Source organism: Amblyomma americanum, chromosome 1 (genome assembly GCF_052857255.1).
Source record: "Amblyomma americanum isolate KBUSLIRL-KWMA chromosome 1, ASM5285725v1, whole genome shotgun sequence".
NCBI lineage: Eukaryota > Metazoa > Arthropoda > Arachnida > Ixodida > Ixodidae > Amblyomma > Amblyomma americanum.
In genome coordinates this window covers 222,796,197-222,816,392 of record NC_135497.1, presented here as the reverse complement: position 1 = coordinate 222,816,392, position 20,196 = coordinate 222,796,197, and the positions used below count along the sequence as shown (strand labels likewise).

The following is a 20,196-nucleotide window of genomic DNA, read 5'->3' as shown; positions in this document are numbered from 1 at the left end:
CTGCTAAAAACTGCCACTGTGTGGTGACACCATCAGTGCCATGAATTATTTTTGCTAGGTAATTAAAATATTAAAAACCGGAATATACGCGGTATGACCGATGATAATAGCATCGCTATAACTTGCTCTTTGTGGCCAACAGGCAAAACAATACTGAAATTGTGGTTCACGGCTCCTTTAATAACTCAACTTCATGCATAGTACGAACATATAAAACATTTGTTAAATGTTTGTTCTGAATAGCTTTTAGTGTGGTTTTTTTTTTTTCATAGCTACACATGACTAAACTTGATGCCATTGGTAAGAAACCCTTTTTCAGTGACCTCATTGCTCCATTCTTACTGCTCCTCGGTTGCTCCAAAATTTTATTCTGATACAAAGTTGCTCGAAATGGGGCTTTTCCTGTTACAAAACTGCTTCAAAATTGTTCTTTTTCTGCTACAAGAACTGTTCCAAAACGGGAATTGACTGGACCCCCACTGGGAAATGGCTAGCTGAAAATCTCTAATTGTAACCAAGCAGCTGTCAGTAATAGTAAAAGGTTAACTATTAGACTTCAGTTGAACACTTCACTACTTAACATGAATTGCCTGTTTTCTGATGTCTGCTAACACTGTTACAGGGTAGGCAGCTTATAACGTATGTCGCGGGGGCCGCGTAAATCCACACTATAACAAAAACATTGTTTTTTTTCGGCTAAAGGTACATGCACAATTTTTGTTTGTTTCGCGCAGTAATTGGCAGCGTGTTTCAGAATCCCCTGCTGCTGCAAAAGGGAGTGCACTTGCTGTTACTGGTTATAGTGATTTCAAAACTGCACTGTAACCGGTATTTCGCTTCGCGTGACCGCACATTAAGTGGTGTGAGTTTACATGGGGTCTATGGGAGGCAGACCGGCGGCCGGCAAAAACTGCATTATATCCAGTCCCGCACTACGTGTGGTTACATTATAAGTTTTCTCCACTGTATTACTATGCTGTATAAAGTGTCTCTTTACTTTAAAAACCTATTTCTAAAATTTAGTGGCAGGCTTTCCTGAAACTCCTGGTATACCAGTACCACTCAAATTCCTTTTCTTATAACACTTGGTGGAAGTTCGGCTTTCCCAGGGGAGCCAACTTGTTGGTGATATTTGTATAAATGGTTTCATGATTGAAAGTTCGAATGGCTTCACAGAACTGTAGACATTAGCTGGCGTTTTTCTTATTTCTGGTGTTTCGAAAAATGAAAGTTGTGGTCACTGGGGTGGTGTGGCTTGGGGGTAAAACGCAATGTTATCCCGAAAAATGCCCATCTCTCTGTGGAGTTGCTGCTGAAAGTCTTCATGTGGAACAGTGTCGGTTTTGGATTCTTTACGCATCTCTGCATTGCTGCAGTTGTGCGTGGCCGGCCATTTTTATAGTGGTGCTATCACTGGCCATCAGATCACAACCAAAATGCCAATTGAATAGAGCACCTGCCAGGATCTGGTGCCGTAGAACTAGCGAGAAGCAAAATGACGAGTCTGATTTGGCACTTTTTAAGTTAGTGCTACTCGTCATGATACATAGGACTGGTCCATTGGTCAAAGGGATTGTGGACTTGCTCTGAATTATCAAAATGATTGACGATTGCCTTTTAGGCATGCTTAAACAGTTAATCAAGAACAGCTTTATAAAGAGGGGAAAATGCTTTCAGTTACTTGCTGTACAGTGTTCTGTCCTACAAGAAATTTTGGGACTATCGGAGGGCTGTGTCTGCAGCTTGAAGTCTTTTGCATAAAAGAAGTGGTAATACAAGGTACTTTGATTCTGTAGTGTGCTTTGTTCTAATGCGAAAAAATTATGGGGGCCATGAAGGCGAGATAATTATACTTTGGATGCTGCCTCGAACAGAGTGGTAGTCTGCGCTAAATCTGAACTGCGCAAAAACATTCGGTAAAATATTTTTGTGACACTGGGCAGTGTTGGGAATGCTGCACCAATTGCCCCAACCTGTGCCATTTTCTGAAACCTGCTACATGCTGCTACAAATAGATGATTTTTGATGAAATTGCCGCAGTGCTGCTCCAAAATGCCATTCCAGTAATCAAGAACTGCATTGAATCCTGGGTGGCGCAGGTAACCGCTTAATATGCACAGGCATGAGTCTGGTTTCTTGTCTCAATGGATGACGAGAAAGGTGAACTGCAGCGTCCATATTCACCTTATTTCACTTGTTAGCCCTTTACTGCCTGCTGTTAGTACACGGTGTGCATGTGTTCTGCATATTTGCCTCGACGACACTGCCAACATTGTCTTAAACAAGCACGACGAGTCACTTTTGAAGAGCCTTATATAATTCTTGCGTAGTACCATCTCCTGTTCCGTAGGGTACATGTTTGCTCATGATTAAGGTTTTGCACATGTTGCAGCTGATACCTTTATTTCACGCACCTCAATCATGCTTGCTGTAACCCCGGACCAGGACGAATTTTTCTTCAACTGCGAGGCTTCTGTGAAATCTGTTTGGCTTTCTTTTGTAGCTGTGTGGCTGTGCTTGGGTGGATGCGAATGAATAATTACTTTGGTTTGTTTGCATATTAGAGCCACATAATTCAAACTTTTGGAATAGAAAGTCGGTTCGTATGAATAGGAAGTCATTTTGAAGCACTTAAAATGATGGGGTTGGCATACCGTGACCACACTGTGCACTTATGATCTCAAGCTTGTGTACTTGCCAAATGTCCTCTGCCATATAAGCTTGTGAATTATAAACCCGCCACGGCGGCTCAGTGGTCAGTGCACTTGGTTACTGAGCCAGGGTACCCGGGTTCAATCATGGCCACGGCGGCAACATTTCAGTGGATGCGAAACGCAAAGGCGCCTGTGTGTTGTTTGATGCCTGTGCATGTTGAGGAACCCCAGGTGGTCTAAATTAATCCAGAGCAATGCACTGCAGCATCCCTCATGACCTACGTTTTTTTGGGATGTGAAACCCCACAATTGATAATTTGAATTATAGTCTTAGTGCGAGAAAATCATCTGAACAGTCTGTTCATCAGAAAATATTTTTTTGTTCGCAGTAAAGCTTGAATCTCTTTCTGGGTGTGTTTATGCTCGTCCAACAGCAGAAAACGTGTTTATTGCTCGGGAAATTGCATTTAAATGTTTTTCCACTATTCGATTCAATCTTGTCCTGTAAACTCCGAATTAACTCTATCATTATTTTGAAGGAAATGGCGGTGTAGCCTAACCTCTGTGATCTGCGCCCAAAAAACTAGCAGCGCACTGTATAGTTCCCAAATTGGTCGATGGCGGCTACACCTGTTTTTCATTTTCTTTGCCTTTTCCAAATTATAAGATCTCCATTTTCAGTGAAAGCCTCTGTTGTTAGAATAAGATAATCTCTCGACGCAGGCCAACTTCTCAGTCCTCAGTGTGTCCCTTTAATTAAATATTTTAGGAAGCAATGAAGCATGTGGTTACATCCTTGGGAAGTCTGAGACCATGAGCGGAGGAAAATGGCGCTGTTCTTTGAGTCGGAGGCCATGCATATGCATCAAAACGCTTCATAGCGAGGGGGACGGCCATATTTGAGTGCAGGAAATTATCTGTATGGTACGGCATGGTTAGGGTGGCTTTGGTGGCTACCATAGCGTGCACACTGCTCTGCAGCATCGTAATGCTACCAAAGCAAAGTGCCTATGCTCATCCTGGAATGATCGCTATTACTCATGCTTCGACTGGTGGCAGCCTGTTTATTAATTGCGGCTTTCCGTAACCGGTCTCCTACAATCGGAGCAGGTTTGAGGGGGCCAACATTGCGACGTGGGGGTTAGCAGTCGCGTGACACTTTTCAAATCTCGCAGACATTATGATGAGGAGTACTGGTCACAGGCCAAGGTCAAAGAAAATGCTAAATTTAAACTGAAGAAGAGTGAAATGGTAATTTCTTAACTTTCTCTCCAGCTTTCACAAATGACGTTTTGCACCAGCGTTAACAATACAAAGATTAGCTAATTTATCTTTGTTGAGCAATTGGCAAGTTAGGTGCATTGAAAATGCTTACTTGGCCTGAACGACTGCCTACAACCCCGCAGGCCATCTTGGTTTTTTAAACATTGTCATCAGTTAGGTGAAGCATCCTATATAATCGCATTTCTGCTTTATTTCTTGATGTCGGGCACCTGGTACAAAACACGACGAAGCTGCTCCAAATTGAATTTTTGCCTGCTACAAAGTCTGCTCCAAAATGCTCTTGGCCATTCTCACCACTGACTGGGGGACTACTGTCGCATTGAAAGGCCATTAGCATTGTCTTACCAGCACTGGGTGTGAGAATATGGCTGACAAAGTTCAGTTTGGCACTCATGAACGCTTGACTACTGAGCTGCGCTGTGCTAACAAAGATTTTAGCTGTCCACATTTCTTGTTTGATTTGTGTCTTTACACTTGGCGGGCCTGGGGACCTACGCCCCTTACCAGGCTCTACCACGATAACTGACACCCCGACCCAGCCTGGCCCAACTGTTCCCACTGCCGTCGTTTGTTCCGGTCCCGTGCGTAAGCGCTACCCTGCGATCTTCAGCGGCACGGACGATACGGACGTAGAAGTCTGGCTCACCTCCTACGAACGCGTGAGCGCCTGCAACAAATGGGATGACGTCGTTAAGCTCACGAACATCATCTTTTATCTGACCGACGTCGCCAACTTGTGGTTTCGCAACCACAAAGCCGATTTTTTTACCTGGCGGCCCTCAGAACCAGCCTGACCGATGTCTTTGGCCGCCCCGCTGTCCTAAAACTTCGCGCCGAACAACGGTTGCACAGTCGGGCCCAGCAGAGCGGGGAGAATTTCACAAGATAACATCTCGAACAGATAACCTCCTGAACATCCCAGATAACATCTCGAACAGAGCACTCAAAACCTCAGCGATGTGGCGATTGAGAACCTCACCGGTTATTAAAATAAGTGCTGGAGGGCGGGATCACTGCCCCAGCAGTGGAAGACTGCCAAAACAATCCTTATTCCCAAACCAGGCAGGCCACCGAACACTGACAACCTCCGGCCCATCTCGCTCACGTCCTGCGTGGGCAAGGTGTTGGAGCACGTCCTCATGTGTAGGTGGCAGGTTTACCTGGAGGAGTCGGGACTTTATCCCACCACGATCATCGGGTTTCGCCGTTCCCTCAGCACCCAAGATGCGATGATTCTCTTGAAAAACGATATCATTGACACTGATACCCGAACGAAAGATAAGGCTATCCTAGGGCTGGACCTGCAGAGCGCCTTCGACAAAGTGAAACACTCTGCGATCCTAGCCCAGGTGTCCACACTCAACATGGGCACAAGAACGTACAGTTACATCAGGAACTTTCTGACGGGGCGGACTACCGAGCTCTACGCCGGAGATCTACGGCTCCAACCGAAAAGGCTCGGCAGTGTCGGGACCCCCCAGGGCTCGGTCATCTCCCCGTTGTTATTCAACCTCGTTATGATCGGGGTGGCCAAGCGACTCTCTCGAGTTGAGGGGGTCCGGCACACTATCTATGCCGATGACATCACGCTGTGGGTTCCGGGAGGCAGCGATGGTCACATTGAGACCACCCTGCAAGAAGCCTTCGACGCGATCGAAGACCAGCTAAACGGATCCGGATTGATCTGCTCACCGGCCAAGTCAGAACTCCTGGTGTTACCATCAAAGTACGTCAGACGTAACAAAAGCGAACCGAGGGATTACGAGGCCATCAAGATCGTCACGAGGAACGGTCAAGTGATCCCTGAGGTCGACAAAATCCGGGTGCTTGGCATTGTTATAGACAAGCGACGGGGCAACGGCGAGACCATTTCCCGTCTTACAGCCAAGATTACCAACGCAATACGCCTCATCCGACGAGTCGCCAACCGCAAGGCCGGTAAGAAAGTTTGATTCGGCTTGTGCACTCCTTCGTAGTTAGCCACGTCACCTACGTTGCAGCCTTTCACAACTGGATGCAGTGTGAAAAGAATAAGATCAACAACCTCATACGCCGAGCTTGCAAGGCGGCGCTCGGCCTTTTCGAGTGTACGGACACCAACAAGCTCCTGAAACTCGGGGTCCACAATACCCTTGAGGAACTTGCGGAAGCGCAACAGACTGCCCAGCTGGAGCGGCTCTATGACCGAGGCCGGTAGGCGTATACTTCATTACTTGGGCTTCACGCCCAGGTTGAAAAAGGCCACTAGTGACGTTCCTGTTCCTGACGGGACCCGATGCCGGATTCGGGTAGACCTCATCCCGAGAAACATGAACCCTGAGTTTAATAAGGAGCGAAGAGCGGCGAGGGCCAAATTCCTCATCGACTTTCATGCCAAGGATGCGCACGCCAGGTTCGTGGATGCGGCTGAATACCAGGGAGACCACACGGCGTTCGTAGCTACTGTCATCGATGCGTCATCAGGCGCCAAGAGGGCAGCGGCAAGCTTACGGGTCCCAGAGGCATGTCAGGCGGAGGAGGTAGCCATTGCCTTGGCCATTGCCGACCCCGGATGCCAAACGGTGCTGTGTGATTCCCGAAGTGCAGTGCGGAATTATGCCAAGGGCAAAGTGTGCGGTGAGGCTGTGCGCGTTCTGTGCTCGACTGACCTACAACGGGAAGAAAGGTATGTCAGACTCAGGTGGTTCCCGGCGCATGCGGGCAACGATGCGTCGGAGAAGCACGCTAACCACAACGAGATGGCACATGCACTGGCGCGAGCGCTAACCAACCGCGCCGCTGCAACCGACCGTCCAACGTGGTGTAGTGCCAAAGACCACATGACAACATTCAATGAACTTACGCAGTTTTACCGCCTCGCTCGAAGGACTTTCCCACCCCCACACCCGGGACTGAGCCGAGCGGAGGCGGTGCTGTTTAGACAACTACAAACTGGTTCTTTACCAACCCCGGTATTAATGACTCATCTATACCCAAACTTATATGAAAGTGATGTGTGTCACGTGTGCCAGCGGGAGAGGGCAACTCTGACGCACATCCTATGGGACTGCACAAAATTCCCCGACGAGGCTTCTAAAAGCATAACGATTCCGCCGCGACTCGCGGCTGCGGCGGAATGCTCTGACCATGACGTACAAACCTGGGCCGTCCAGCAGGTCTCGGCGGCTCTTGAGCGACAAAGGCCTCAGATCCTCCGCTGAGTTGCCGCCTGGGCCCCCGTCACGGCGCCATTAGGTCATGATGCCATTAGGCCATGACGTAAATAAAGTTGTTCCTCCTCCTCACAAGCTATATTGAGGATGTCGTTGATTTATGCAAGTGACTGAATCGATTAATGAGCGACGCTGAAAAAATCACGTTCTTAAAGGGATTGAGGACGACGCATTTCAGATGTTAGTGTCCAAAAATCCTCAAACCGTCTCCGACGTCGTTTCTTTATGTCAGAGCTGTGACGAGCTCCGAAAACAGCGTCTTGTCACCCGCCGTACCATTATCCTGGATGACTCCCTTTCGAGCTTAGCTGTAGGCGGTTCTGCTCGCGATCAGTCAACTCTTCTCCAGCACTTTGTGCGGGAGGAGGTCGCCCGCCAGTTATCTTTGGTTACCTGCCCACCCGCCCCAATGCCATCGCTGTTGCCTTCCGTTCAGCGTGTCATCCAGGAGCAGCTTGCAGAGGTCCTGCCGCCCGGTAATCCACCTGCTCTGGTCACTGCTCTGCTGACATATGCTGAAGCTGTCGTCCGGCCACGACCTCAACCGGTTGTTCCTGCTTATGCAACACCTGGCACCGTCTTCCCTCAGCCGTCGCCCACTCGTACAGTGCCACTCACTCACCAGCCTCTACCTCGCACTGGTCCACGCTCTATGAATCCGTGGAGCACGCAGGATAACCGCCCGATTTGCTATGCCTGCGGCCTCGCTGGTCATGTGGCCCGTTGGTGCCGCACGCGCGGATCCCGTCCTCGCGACTACAGGCGAGTGCCGACGTACGGCGTTCCCTTGCCCTCCGCACTTGTTTCTTCTCTTCCCCAGCATCCCTCTACGAATTGCTCCGACTCCTACCACCAAACCCACCGGTCGCCATCTCCTCGCCGCAGTTCGGTCTCCTATGCTCTGCCGGTCACCACCCCTACAAGCGGGAAAACTAGGCGCAGCAGTTCCAGAGGCAAGAACTGTGCCGTCAGCGACCGTCTCAAGCCCTATTACCGCTCCTGTGAATGTTATTGAAGTGTTGGTTGAAGGTGTTCCTGTTCATGCGCTTATTGACCCTGCTGCTGCCGTGTCCATCATTAGTCACAACTTGTGCCGCAAACTAAAAAAGTGACGACGCTGCTTTCTGAAATTTCCCTTTGAACCGCCAGCGCTGACCCCATTTGACCTCCAGCAGCGTGCACCGCCCGCCTCATCATCCAAGGCCTCTCCTACACCATTGAGTTCTTCGTTCTTGCCCGCTCCTCTCACAACATCATCCTCGGGTGGGACTTTCTTTCCCCGCATCACACCATCATCGACTGTGCACGTGCTCAAATTGATTTGTCGCCGCTGTGAGATGGTCTTGTGGACGCTTCCCCTGCTACCGCCGCGTATATTCTCGCCGCTGCCGACATCGCCGTGCTGCCTTTCTCTTCTGTTCTTGTGCCCGACTTGTGCTGCGCTCTCTGACGCTTCTGTCGTTTAGCCATCACCCCTTTGTGCACACCGAAAATCTGTCATGCTTCCGCATGCTGTGCTCACAATTTCAGGTGGATGTAGTGCCCTGTACGTTGCGAATCCGTTGCCTATCTTCACCACTTTACTTCGGGCGAATCTCTTGGCACGGTTGATGTCATCGATCTCGACGACGCTTCTGTTCTGGATGACCCTGCTGCGCGCGCATGACATGATTTCACTCCTCCCATCGAGGTAGCCGACCAGACCTCATCCAACCGGCTTGCCCATTCCGTCGATGCTGCTGTACCACCTTTCCAATGCGCCAATCTTGTCGTCTTGCTTCAGCGCTTCCATGCGTCCTTCGATTCTCATCAAGACACCTTGAGTCGTGCAGCAGCGGTTCACCGCCATATCGACACTGGACCACATGGACCCTTGCGCCAGTGCCCTTAGCACGTCTCCTCCTCTGAGCACCATATCATTGATGAACAGGTGAGCAACATGCTCCACCGAGGAGTGATCCAGCCCTCTCACAGCCCGTGGGCTTCTTTGGTTCTACTCGTCAAGAAAAAGGATTGTTCCATTAGATTCTGCGTAGACTACTGCCGGCTAAACAAAGTTACTCGGAAAGACGTCTACCCCCTGTCGCATATAGATGACGTGCTTGATTGCCTGCATGGAGCGGAGTCCTTTTCTTCGTTGGATCTGCGCTGTGGGTACTGGCAGGTGCCGATGGCTGAAGCTGATTGCCTGAAAACAGCTTTCGTCACGCCTGATAAGTTGTATGAATTTAATGTGATGCCCTTTGGTCTCAGCAACGCGCCTGCCACTTTTGAGCGCATGATGGACAACGCGCTACGCGGGCTGAAATGGCAGGCATGCCTCTGCTACTTGGACGATGTTGTCGTCTTCTCCCAGGATTTTCCGTCTCATCTTATTCGTTTTGAGAGTCTCCTTCGATGTCTCAGCGACGCTGAACTGCAGCTTAATTTGAAGAAGTGTCGCTTTGGCACCCAACAGCTGACTATCTTAGGCCACGTCGTGTCCAAGGATGGTGCCCTCCCGGACCCTGCCAAGCTCCGAGCAGTTTGCTGATTTCCCGAAGCCCACTTCTCAGAAAGAAGCTTCATTGGACTTTGCTTGTACTTTCGTCGGTTCGTCAAGAATTTTACTGCCATCATAGCCCCACTGACACAACTTCTCGCCGGCGGCTACGACTTACAGGCCTGGTCCACTGCATGTGACGAAGCTTAAGAAACGCTGCGCCATCTTCTCACCTCCCCTCCGATCTTGTGCCATTTCGACCCTTCTGCGCCTACAGAACTCCACACGGACGCCAGCGGCATCGGTCTGGGTGCTGTTCTTTCTCAGCGAAAACCTGGCTTCACTGAGTACGTCGTTGCTTATGCAAGCCATGCACTCACAAAAGCGGAAACTAATTATTCAGACATGGAAAAAGAATGTTTGGCGATTGTTTGGGCAATCACAAAATTTCGTCCTTATTTGGGTGCCCGTTCGCTGTCATAACAGATCATCATGCCCTTTGCTGGCTGTCTTCACCCAAGGATCATCCGGCCGCCTTTCTCGTTGGGCTCTCAATTTACAAGATTACGACATTCACGTCATTTACCGCTCCGGACATAAACACTCCGATGCTGACGCTCTCTCACGGCCCCCTGTGTCCTCTGATCCTGACCAACCCTCTATTTCCTGCCTCACACCTTCTGAATTCCATTGATATGGCTTCTGAGCAGCACAAGGATCCTTGGATATCTTAGCCAACCGCCCAGCGCACCTCCCTTTTAGAGCATTCCGTCGGCAAACCCATCACTTCGTCGCGCGTGACCAGCTGGTGTACTGTCGCAACTACCTACCGTAAGATGGTCGCAAATGGCTGCTCGTGATTCCACGCCATCTCTGCTCCACCATTTGTGCCAGTTATCATGACGACCCGCAATGCGCTCATGCCGGTGTGCTGAAAACTTTCACCCACCTATGTCTTCGGTATTTCTGGCGAGGCATGTCCCGTTTTGTCCGTCAGTACGTCCACTTTTGCTTGGAATGTCAGCGTCGCAAGGATCCACCACAGCACTCGCCTGCTCCTCTGCAACCTTTACTTTTTCCAGCCCGGCCATTCGACCATGTAGGAATCGACTTCTATGGTCCTCATTCGAGCACTTCCGCAGCGCACCGTTGGATCATTGTCGCCACAGATCATCTCACGCGCTCTGCGGAAACTTCCCCGTTACCAGCTGCCACGGCCTCCGACATAGCCGTTTCATACTTCAGAACATCATTCTTCGCCACGGTGCGCCTCAGGAATTGCTCAGCGATCAAGGTGGCTTCTTCTTGTCTGGTGTCTTGAAGGCCCTTCTTCGGGAGTGTCACATCGTTCACCATGCATCTTCATATCATCCGCAGACGAACGGCATGACTGAGCACTTTAACCGTGCCCTCTGCGACATGATGGTCAAGTACATTTCATCTGATCACTCAAACTGGGACCGCATTCTCCCTTTTGGTACCTATGCTTACAATTCTGCAACACAAGCAACTACTGGTTTTTCCCTATATTTTCTTCTCTATGGCCGGGAGCCATCTTCCATTATGGACACCATACTCCCTTACCGCCCAAATTCCTCTGAATTTACAACAGTCTCTCAAGCCGCTGTGCATGCCAAAGAATGCCGTCAATTCGCCTGTTCCTTTACTTCGCACGACCAGCAGTGTCGAAAAAGTGCCCGTGCCACTTTACTTTCTGCCGCTGGCTTACCTTCCGGAATCCTTGGTTTGGCTTTGGGTGCCCTCCTCGAGCCCGGGCCAGTCTACAAAACTGCTGAGCAAATACCAGCGCCCCTATCGCGTAGTTTAGCAGACATCTCCAGTTAATCATCTCGTCGAGCCCCTCACGCCTTCGCCTGATCATCGCCGCCGGGGCCGTGAAATTGTCCACTTCGACCGCGTGAAACCCTACTACGACCCCGCTATCATCTCGTGCCCTTAGGCCGCCAGGATGGCACCTTTTCACCCCGGGGGTATTGTAAGACAGACAATTGGTCTTTGATGCCCCAGCGGCTAGTGCCGACGAAGGAGAAAAAGCAGACGGAAGACGAGACTGATGAACTTCGGTTTGGCGCTCACGAACGCTTGACTACTGAGCTGCGCTGTGCTAACAGAGATTGTGGCTGTCCACATTTCTTGTTTGATTTGCATCTTTACGCTGCCAAAAGTGAGATATTAGGAAAAATTGAACAAAACTTGTAAAGACACACAGAAAATTTTTTGAAATATGCTAAATGTTTAGTATTCTATTGGCCACTATTTATTAAAAAATGTTTTATCTTGAATAGCATTCCTGCAAAAAAACAATAACGTGATAGTCTATAGTTGGGCACCGGAGTGCGGCCACCTGTGTTCTAGGCTGGCTTCCGTCGTTGCCGATATCAGAACTGAATCATGATGAAAAGGCAGCATCTCCAGGCTCGCTGCTGCTCAGGCCGTTGATAAAATCACATTGCAGACAAAGTGGAGTCGTGAGGTTTGTGACGCTTTGGAGTGCGTGTCATGCATGAGGAGGCTGCCGGGTGACTGACGCTACTGCGTCTTCGGAGCGTATTCGAAAATACTGCCTTGCGGGGAAAGAAAAGAAAGCACATCGAAAATGAAACCTTGTCTAACTACAAGTTAGATGATGCAGTGTGCCCGTAAGCAATGTTGAGTGCTCTGAAGTCGAGCAGTGAAGTCATTAATGGGTAATGAGCATGGTGCTGCACCTTCGCAGCGCATTAAAAAAATGCTGCTTCACGGGAAAAAGAAAACTGCATCGAAAACAAAACGTTAGTTCTCAGACTGCAGGCCAGACGCGTAGCATGGCTGTAAGCAACACGGAAAGTTCTGAAATCTGTGCGCAAGTCATCATTCGCAGGCTAACAATGCTCAGTGGATGTGGTAAAGAAAGTGCTAATAATTTAATACTGTTGCAGAAGTTTTAATTACTGGAAACAAACCTGGCAGCATGGGTGTAGATGTGTTCCAGGTTTTCCTATAAAATAGGGTCCCATGCTGTGCAGGCGTACTGCAGTATTGTGGGAACTTTGTTTTGTAGAGCTGTTCTTTTGCTCTTTTTGAGGCTTTATAAAAATTAAATCTGATGTGATTAAGCTTTCTAAATGAATTTGAGGTCAAATGTTCAGTATTTTCATTCCATGTCTTTTCTGAAAAATATTCCCCAAGGTATTTCTAATGTTGGACCTTTTCTGTAGGTAGTTTGACCAAATTATAGACTGATCTCACCAGAAGATGTGTACAGGGCAACGACATGAGTTGACATTTAGCACTGTTCAGTCACACGCTCCAACTTGTGGACCACCCATAAATTGTGTTCAAATCACTCTGTATGCTGTTGACATCACAATCCACTATCATTTTGTACATTCCTATAGACGGCATAGTCATCTGCATATAATCGCACTTTGCACTCAACATCTTGTACAGCATCATCTGTAGAGACTACAAATAGCAAAGGCCCCAAAACAGACTTTCAGGTTTCGATGGCAGGTGCCGCAGCTAGCAACATCTTTTCCTTCCTTTGTTATTTTATTAATAAAGAGCCACTAATAATAAACAGACTCTTGGGGCATGCCAGAAGTTATGGTGACATGCGTTAATTTAGCTCTGTTGATAAAATCATGGCAGCAAAGATGCCATGTTCACCCAGACAAGTAATTTCCAATCCAATCCGACTGTGGCAGAGTGTATACAGAGACGAGGTAATTTAAGTAATAAGCAGTGCATGAGGAACTGTATCGAAGGCTTTTTTTTTTGGAAATCCAAAAATATGTAGCCTACCTGAATCCAAGGTCGAAAAGAATAAAAAAGATAGTGTTAGAATTCCACCAGTTGAGTTAATCATGACAAGCCAGGCCTAAATTCATGTTGAACATTTGAAAAGAAATTATTGCTTTGAAAAGTGTTTCATCACACCACTATAAATAATGTGTTCTATTGCTTTGCAGCATACATATGTTTGTTGTCTGGTTTAGCTGTATTTGAAATCACCTTCGACGAAGTTGTTACGTGGAAGACATTTTTCACCATATCCACTTGTAATGTGACCAGCTTTTCTGTGGAAAGCTTTGAACGGCACATTTTTGCACCAAGATCAGATTATTTCTAGATGAAACTTTGTGAGCACATGCGTTCCTAAGGTATCTTCAGTTATTTCCTTGCGTGTAGAGTGGGTGTGCCGGAGTCGTTTAATATTTTAATCTGTTACAGAAAGTGCAAGTTTCATAGTGATGTAAGCACGCAGTTGCTATTTTAGGCATCAGGTTTGAGGTGGAAAATATGGAAGGCTGATTAGCAATTTGTTGGGTATGCAGCTTGCAATTTATTGCTCTAACCGCTGCTGTAGCTTAGTAGCCATGGCATTCAATTGCTGAGCCCATGGACGCGGGGTCAAATCCCGGCTGCGGTAGTCACATTTTGATGGAGGTAAAATCTAAAATCGTCTGTGTGCTGTGCTGTTTTGGTGCACGTTGGAGAGTCCCAGATGGTCTAAATAAATGTGGAGCCCTGCACCATGGTGTGTCTCGGAGGCTTTGTGCTGCTTAGGGACATTAAACCCCACATGCCACATTTTGTTACCCTGAAGAAGTCGAGCACAACACAATGGTTTTACTTATTGTGCAGGGGTGTGCAAATCTTGAAATTTTCGAATACAAATTGAATGTGAAGGAAAAAAATTCCTTCAAATGTGGAATATCTGTTCACTGCAAAAAAACTTTCAGAAAAAAATAAGCTGAATATGTTGTTGGCCTTATTTTTATTTTATTTTATTTTTTCTTTCAAAATTGTGCATGGTCTGTAACCGAAGTAAGCCTAGACTGGCTCGGCATATATATATATATATATATATATATATATATATATATATATATATATATATATATATATATATATATATATATATATATATATATATATAAAGAAACAACTAATGCGATGTGCACAGAAATGTGTTCTGTTTGATTAAACAGCATAAAATTATGCAACCTGCCATGCGAAGTGAATAACAATGAAATCCATGAATAACAAATGACTGAAACCTAGAAGTAATAGGATGTGTAGTAAAACCTCATTAATCCAGACTTCCAGGGACGAGGAGAAATGCCCCAATTATTCAAAAATCAAGTAATGCCACCTCCTTCCCCCGTGCACAAAAAAAACGTTGAAAATTTGAAAATTCAGTGCAGCGTTGCGAAGAGGCCCCTTCACACAAATGGTGAAAATCCTGTGGCGAGTGCAGTTTCGGCATGCTGTTAGAACGCTCAAGTTAGTGAGAGGAATGTACATTGGCGTCTGAACAGCAAGGCTGTTTCTAAAAAGAAAAAGGCACCAACGATGCACTAGCGGTGTCTGGAAGCGGCACACAGCTGGATTTGGATGTCTGGCTAATGCACGGGTGATAGCCAACCGAAACTGCGCTGCCAGGCTTATTTTTTGCCTCGCGGCAAAGGCCCTCCTATCGCCATCACGCCTGCCGTTACGTGCACGTCAGATGTGCAATGGGGTACAATGCACCATGCAGTAGGCGGTATTTTTATTCGATTGCTCGCCATTGTTGGTGACACCTCGACTTGGCCCCCTTCGGGAGCCCCATGCGAAATTCAGCCAGTTGGGCTTTCCTGTCATAACTTGCAAAAACAAGGCAGCGAAGCTCATGCTAGATGAGTTGTATAGGCAACAGTACAGATGGCATGAGTGTGGATGTTCGGTATGCAACACATTATGGGAGGGTAAAAAAAAAAAAGAAAACATGCTTTCACGTTGCAGTTGTTGGTTGGCCATTTTGTTCACATCACATGTGGTATGTGGGAAAGTCCACTTGCAGAATGCAATAAATGACTGAGAAGATAACGATAAGCACTCCTTTGTACTTGTTTCTTAACACTTCAAACTCGATCTTTGGATCGAGTTTGAAGGTGTTGTGGTTTTGCCATGGTCAGATTTATGCAAATCAGTGCATAATCGTTGGAAATCAATTTCTCGAATTGAATAAGAAACGTATTCGGTTTGTATTTGAAATTTCTAATATTTGTACCCCTAATACAGCTTCCTTTGCATGAGAGAAACTGGGAAAGAAACATTTTAAAACAGGGTAATAAGGACTACAAATACGGCTACGGACACCACTTTTCACTTTTCGTCAAACTGTCCTCAGAAAAGGCAGTTTGCTTTGACTTGCTCTTGCTTATTGCTTGATGCCTTGGTAAGATTTTTGACCGAAAACAGAAACACCAGCTGTTTTTGGTGATGCCATACAAGCTTTCTTCCAGCTACTGTCTTAGCATTTATTTCATGGACACTGCTGTGTGACTGCAGATAGCAAACAGGACAAGTAAGAGCATTTGATAGATTAAAAAACGTTTGTATTTATGATGAAAACTTACTGGTGTAAAAAAAAAAAGTAATACTATGTGCAGCTGCCTTATGTGGTCAGTCTTGAAGGAGTCAGAAATTGGAATTTTGATGTGGTGCTTGTCCCACATTTGTGCAGCCGCCTCTCCTGAATGGCTTGTGCTATTTTAATATAGGGTGTATACGTTGTGGCAACACATTTTATACAAACCGTTTATTGTTTTTCGTTCTGTGCAGATTTTTATTTTAAAAACCTGTCAAGGGCATATTGGTGTTGTTTGTACAGGTTGATTAGAGCACAGCAACGGCCTTATTCTATGTCTGGGCTTGCCACATTGTCGCTCTATTAAGCCTGGGCCCAGCTCACAGAGCTTGGCGTTGGGCCTGGCTCGCTGCTGCAGCTGCTCAAGAGGTTAATTGCTCGAGCAGAACTGGACAGCAAAAAGCACTCAAATTGCAGAAACGCTTTAAAAAATTGGCTTGGTAAACGAAAAAAGAACATAAGGCAGATTTGCTCACTTCGAGTTTTGAACAGTAATCTCTTCAGTGAGCAGACCTGGAGTTAGAGCCAGATGAAAAGTATTTTGTATAAGCATAGTAAACTACTTTGGGTTGTCTGTACATTTTTAATCTGTCATTTTTTATCACCCGCAATGTCAAACACTAAAGCTTTTTTGCAGCCATAGCAGTGACATTTTTTTAAATCAGCACGATTTTGGAAGTTGAATTCGTGGCTGAACTCGCCGCGTTTCAATGGAGATGAAAAGCAACAGTGGCTGTCTACTGTGTAATATATGTATTAAAAAAACCTGAAGTGGCCTGAACTAATGGGCTCTTCCCCAGTGGTATTTCTCATAGAGTAGAGATGTGTTTTTGGGAGGTGAAGGCACCCAGCTGGAGGCGATCTTGCAAGATGGCTTGGCTGCCTGTCAAGCGATTGAATAAGGTTTCAAATTTCCATTTGTGAGCAGTAACACAAAACCAAGCAGATGCGGAACGCCTTTTGGTAGAACCAATGGCCTGTGCTAGCTGATAGCTTGCTGAGCCGTGCGTCGGGCATTGCAACGCTCCACTAGGAATGCTGCAGTAGTGCAGCCTGCCTTATGCTTTACAAATGAGAGAATGGACTTTCATTGCTGTTCTTTAACGACTGAAAAATGCCATTTAACATCTTGTGTGGTATCATACAATGCAGCCAAGCGTGCGCGTCCTACTTGGATATTGCAGTGTTAGTGGACATTGATTCAACTCTGTCCACAAATGACGTAGCTAAGGTTTCTTTCATTCTGCGTCAACGAATAACTGCCTCGAAAGATATTAGCACCAGAATTATTTTTTTTCCAAGACATTCCGGGCAGCAGGCAAAAAACTTAAAGAATAAACAGTAGGTGATTTTTCTAGCGTGCGAAAAATGCAACAGCAGCAGACACCATATCTCCATGTTCCACATTTTAGCGCTTTTATGCCATCATAATTCAAGAATTTTGCCCAGTGTGGTGTTGCCTTTGGTGCGTGACAGCTTTTCTGCCCTTTTGACAAAGGCTTAATTCATGCTGTTGCAGTTTTTCTTGATATGTTATGTTCAAGTGCTGTCAGTGCTACTTTTAGTTGATGCATGAACAGACATGTCAGTAAACCCGGCTTTGTACACCTTTTGTTTTGTTTAGGTCCTTTGTCTTTGTGGAGTTCAAGAGTGAAAAAGTTGCTGAGCGCAACCTGAAGCTCCTGCAGGCAGCCAAGCTGCGAGGCCGTCCTCTGAAAGTGGGCTACCGAGGTGCCAAGCGTGCTGACTGTCCTATGACCTGGCGAGAGGTTCAGAATGAGTTGTGTGTATATGGACTGCCACAAGGGGTGCCACAACACAGGGTGGCCAGATTGTTCCCCACTGCCACTCAGGTCACCACCATGGCATTGTGAGTTTTATTGTGAACGTTTTTCTCTTTGTGAGCAAAGCATTGCAGCAGGAGCACATGTTCTATACACCCTGCAACTGGCAGTGCTCCTTTACTGGTCATTGACATCGTACACTCGGAGTTGCATATAGTCACAGTAGCTATCGTCATACACAAGTGGCTTCAATCATGTGCTACTTGGAGGTTGCGCTGCTCTTTGAGAGGTAAAAAGTGCGTTCTAAACTTCTGTGAAATTTTTAGTTTGCTATGGCGGCTGCATTGTGATGGAGGCGAAGCGCAAAAGGCTCCCATGTGCTGTGCAGTATCGGCGTACGTTAAAGGTGCTCTGAAACAACTTGTCAGGAGAGTACATAAACTCGCTCAGTCACTAGATTCTCTCGTCATGAACACCTGAGCCAAATAACGCAGCAGAGAACCCAAACCCACAATTGTGTGTGAAAGTTGGTGAGTCCTTTCTGGCGACTTTTCATGCTGGCACACACCTGCGTGAGTCTATTCAGGGGTGTCATCAGTGTCGCTTTGGCAGGTTAGTAAGCTCCGCCCTCCAGGGGAGGAGCGCCGACCTTTGAGCGTGCAAGAAGTGACGAGAGGAGAGACGCTAAAATTCAGATTTTGATGATAGATACCTGTTTTTACAAAACACACAAAAAGAAAGGCCACCACCATCTGAAAGATGAAGTAACGAGCGTTAGTAGTTTGGTTTACTAGATGAAGAAAGTGAAGAAGAATGCGCCGCTTGGGTTGAGAAACGGAATGTAATACCCTTTGAAACGGGGTGGATTGCCACCATGCTTGGCTACGCGTGCACACAAGCCACCTAGCAGAACGATCGCCGCTTAGCTCCATCTGTCAGAGAAATTATGATGCACGTCTACCCATTGTCGAGTTGCACCCCCCGCAAGATATGTCCCAAACGGAATTTGCTTCATTTGGGGGGTCAAGGTGGGCCTAGAATTTGGCTTGCGGTGCGATATGGTAACGGTTCAATTAGTAATTTCACGTATACAATGTTTACCTATTATTTAATTGTAGTTTTATTTATATACCACCACCCATAGGGTTTTATTGGCCTACCAAATTTGGTACACAACTGTCCCCGTATAAGTGCCCTTTGTTGTCGGAGTATATATATATATATATATATAGTGGAATGAATGGATACATATATAGCGTGCCATAACGGGACAGTGCAGGATATTTTTGGTGAGAGAGGGGTCGAAGGGATGAGAGGGCGCGCAACCAATTTTAATGACCGCCATCTTGGATTCGAGGAACTGAAACTATGCCGCCATTTCACATAGTTCCACCTCTATCCACCATATTGGACTGTGACGTCATCATTGGCACGCGGCAGGTGGTTGTTTCTACAATGCTATTGTAGATGGCGCTGCAAGTCTCAATGCGAGATGCGCTGTTTTCTAGTTGCAGCCACAGATGGCACTTTGATCTCAGGGTGGTAGGGGACCTCATGAAATCTCGGAATGTGATGAGGTGTTGCTGCCACAGATGGTGCTGTGATAAAAAGTGATAGCAGACCCCACGAAATCTCGAAACGGGATGGGTAAGAGCTAACGCTCTTAAAATTCTTGCTGGAGGATATTTGTGAAATGGTGTTCTTTAACATCCAAGGAATACCTCACCTTTATTGAGAGCTTCTTTCAGAGCCCGTTTAAAGAGCCATGTGTGGTCTGAATTAATCCAGAGTCCTTCGCTATGGCATCCCTCATACCCCGTGCTTCGGGATGTTACACACCATAATTTACAATTTATAGTTTAGTTTGTGGTAGTTTTTTTTATGCTGTGCAGGTTTCAGTACACTATTTCAAACATCGTAATAATTATTTTAACAAATTTGTTCAATTTGCACAAAGTAAAATACCTTCTCTCTTGTTCGACCTAATTGCAGATAGCACTATTTGTTTTATTCCTGCAACATTTCCTAGTTTTTGTGAAACCTATGGCTCGTGTTTTGTGGGACACACTGTTTAAGGAAGTGTGCTTAATGCGGTTCTTTTTTGTGCAGCTACACCTTAGTAGTATTTGAGAGCAAGGAAGCATTGGTTGATGCCCTCAAGAACAAGGCATGCCACTCCATAGATGGGTGTCCTCTCAAGTTCTGCTATCGCCTGAAAGGTGAGCATTTTTCTTTGGTGTTGCTGATCAAGATAAATTTACCAAAAGAGTGACTTGTAGTGAAATTCTTCCAAATTCCCAGGCTGATATTAAACTGTTTTCATTTGATAGTGAGTGATGCTGCAGTCGTCAGCTTTCAGTGC

General features: G+C 46.6%; 1 protein-coding gene across 1 annotated transcript in view; it reads left to right on the top strand.

Annotated features, from left to right (window-relative positions):
• LOC144114669 (uncharacterized) overlaps positions 1-20,196 on the top strand; it is a 57,163-nt gene that overhangs the window by 31,476 nt on the left and 5,491 nt on the right. Inside the window, exons 8-9 of the mRNA XM_077648552.1 lie at positions 17,675-17,920; positions 19,944-20,053. Of these exons, the coding sequence (XP_077504678.1) occupies positions 17,675-17,920; positions 19,944-20,053 (356 nt within the window). The remainder of the gene's footprint in view (positions 1-17,674; positions 17,921-19,943; positions 20,054-20,196) is intronic.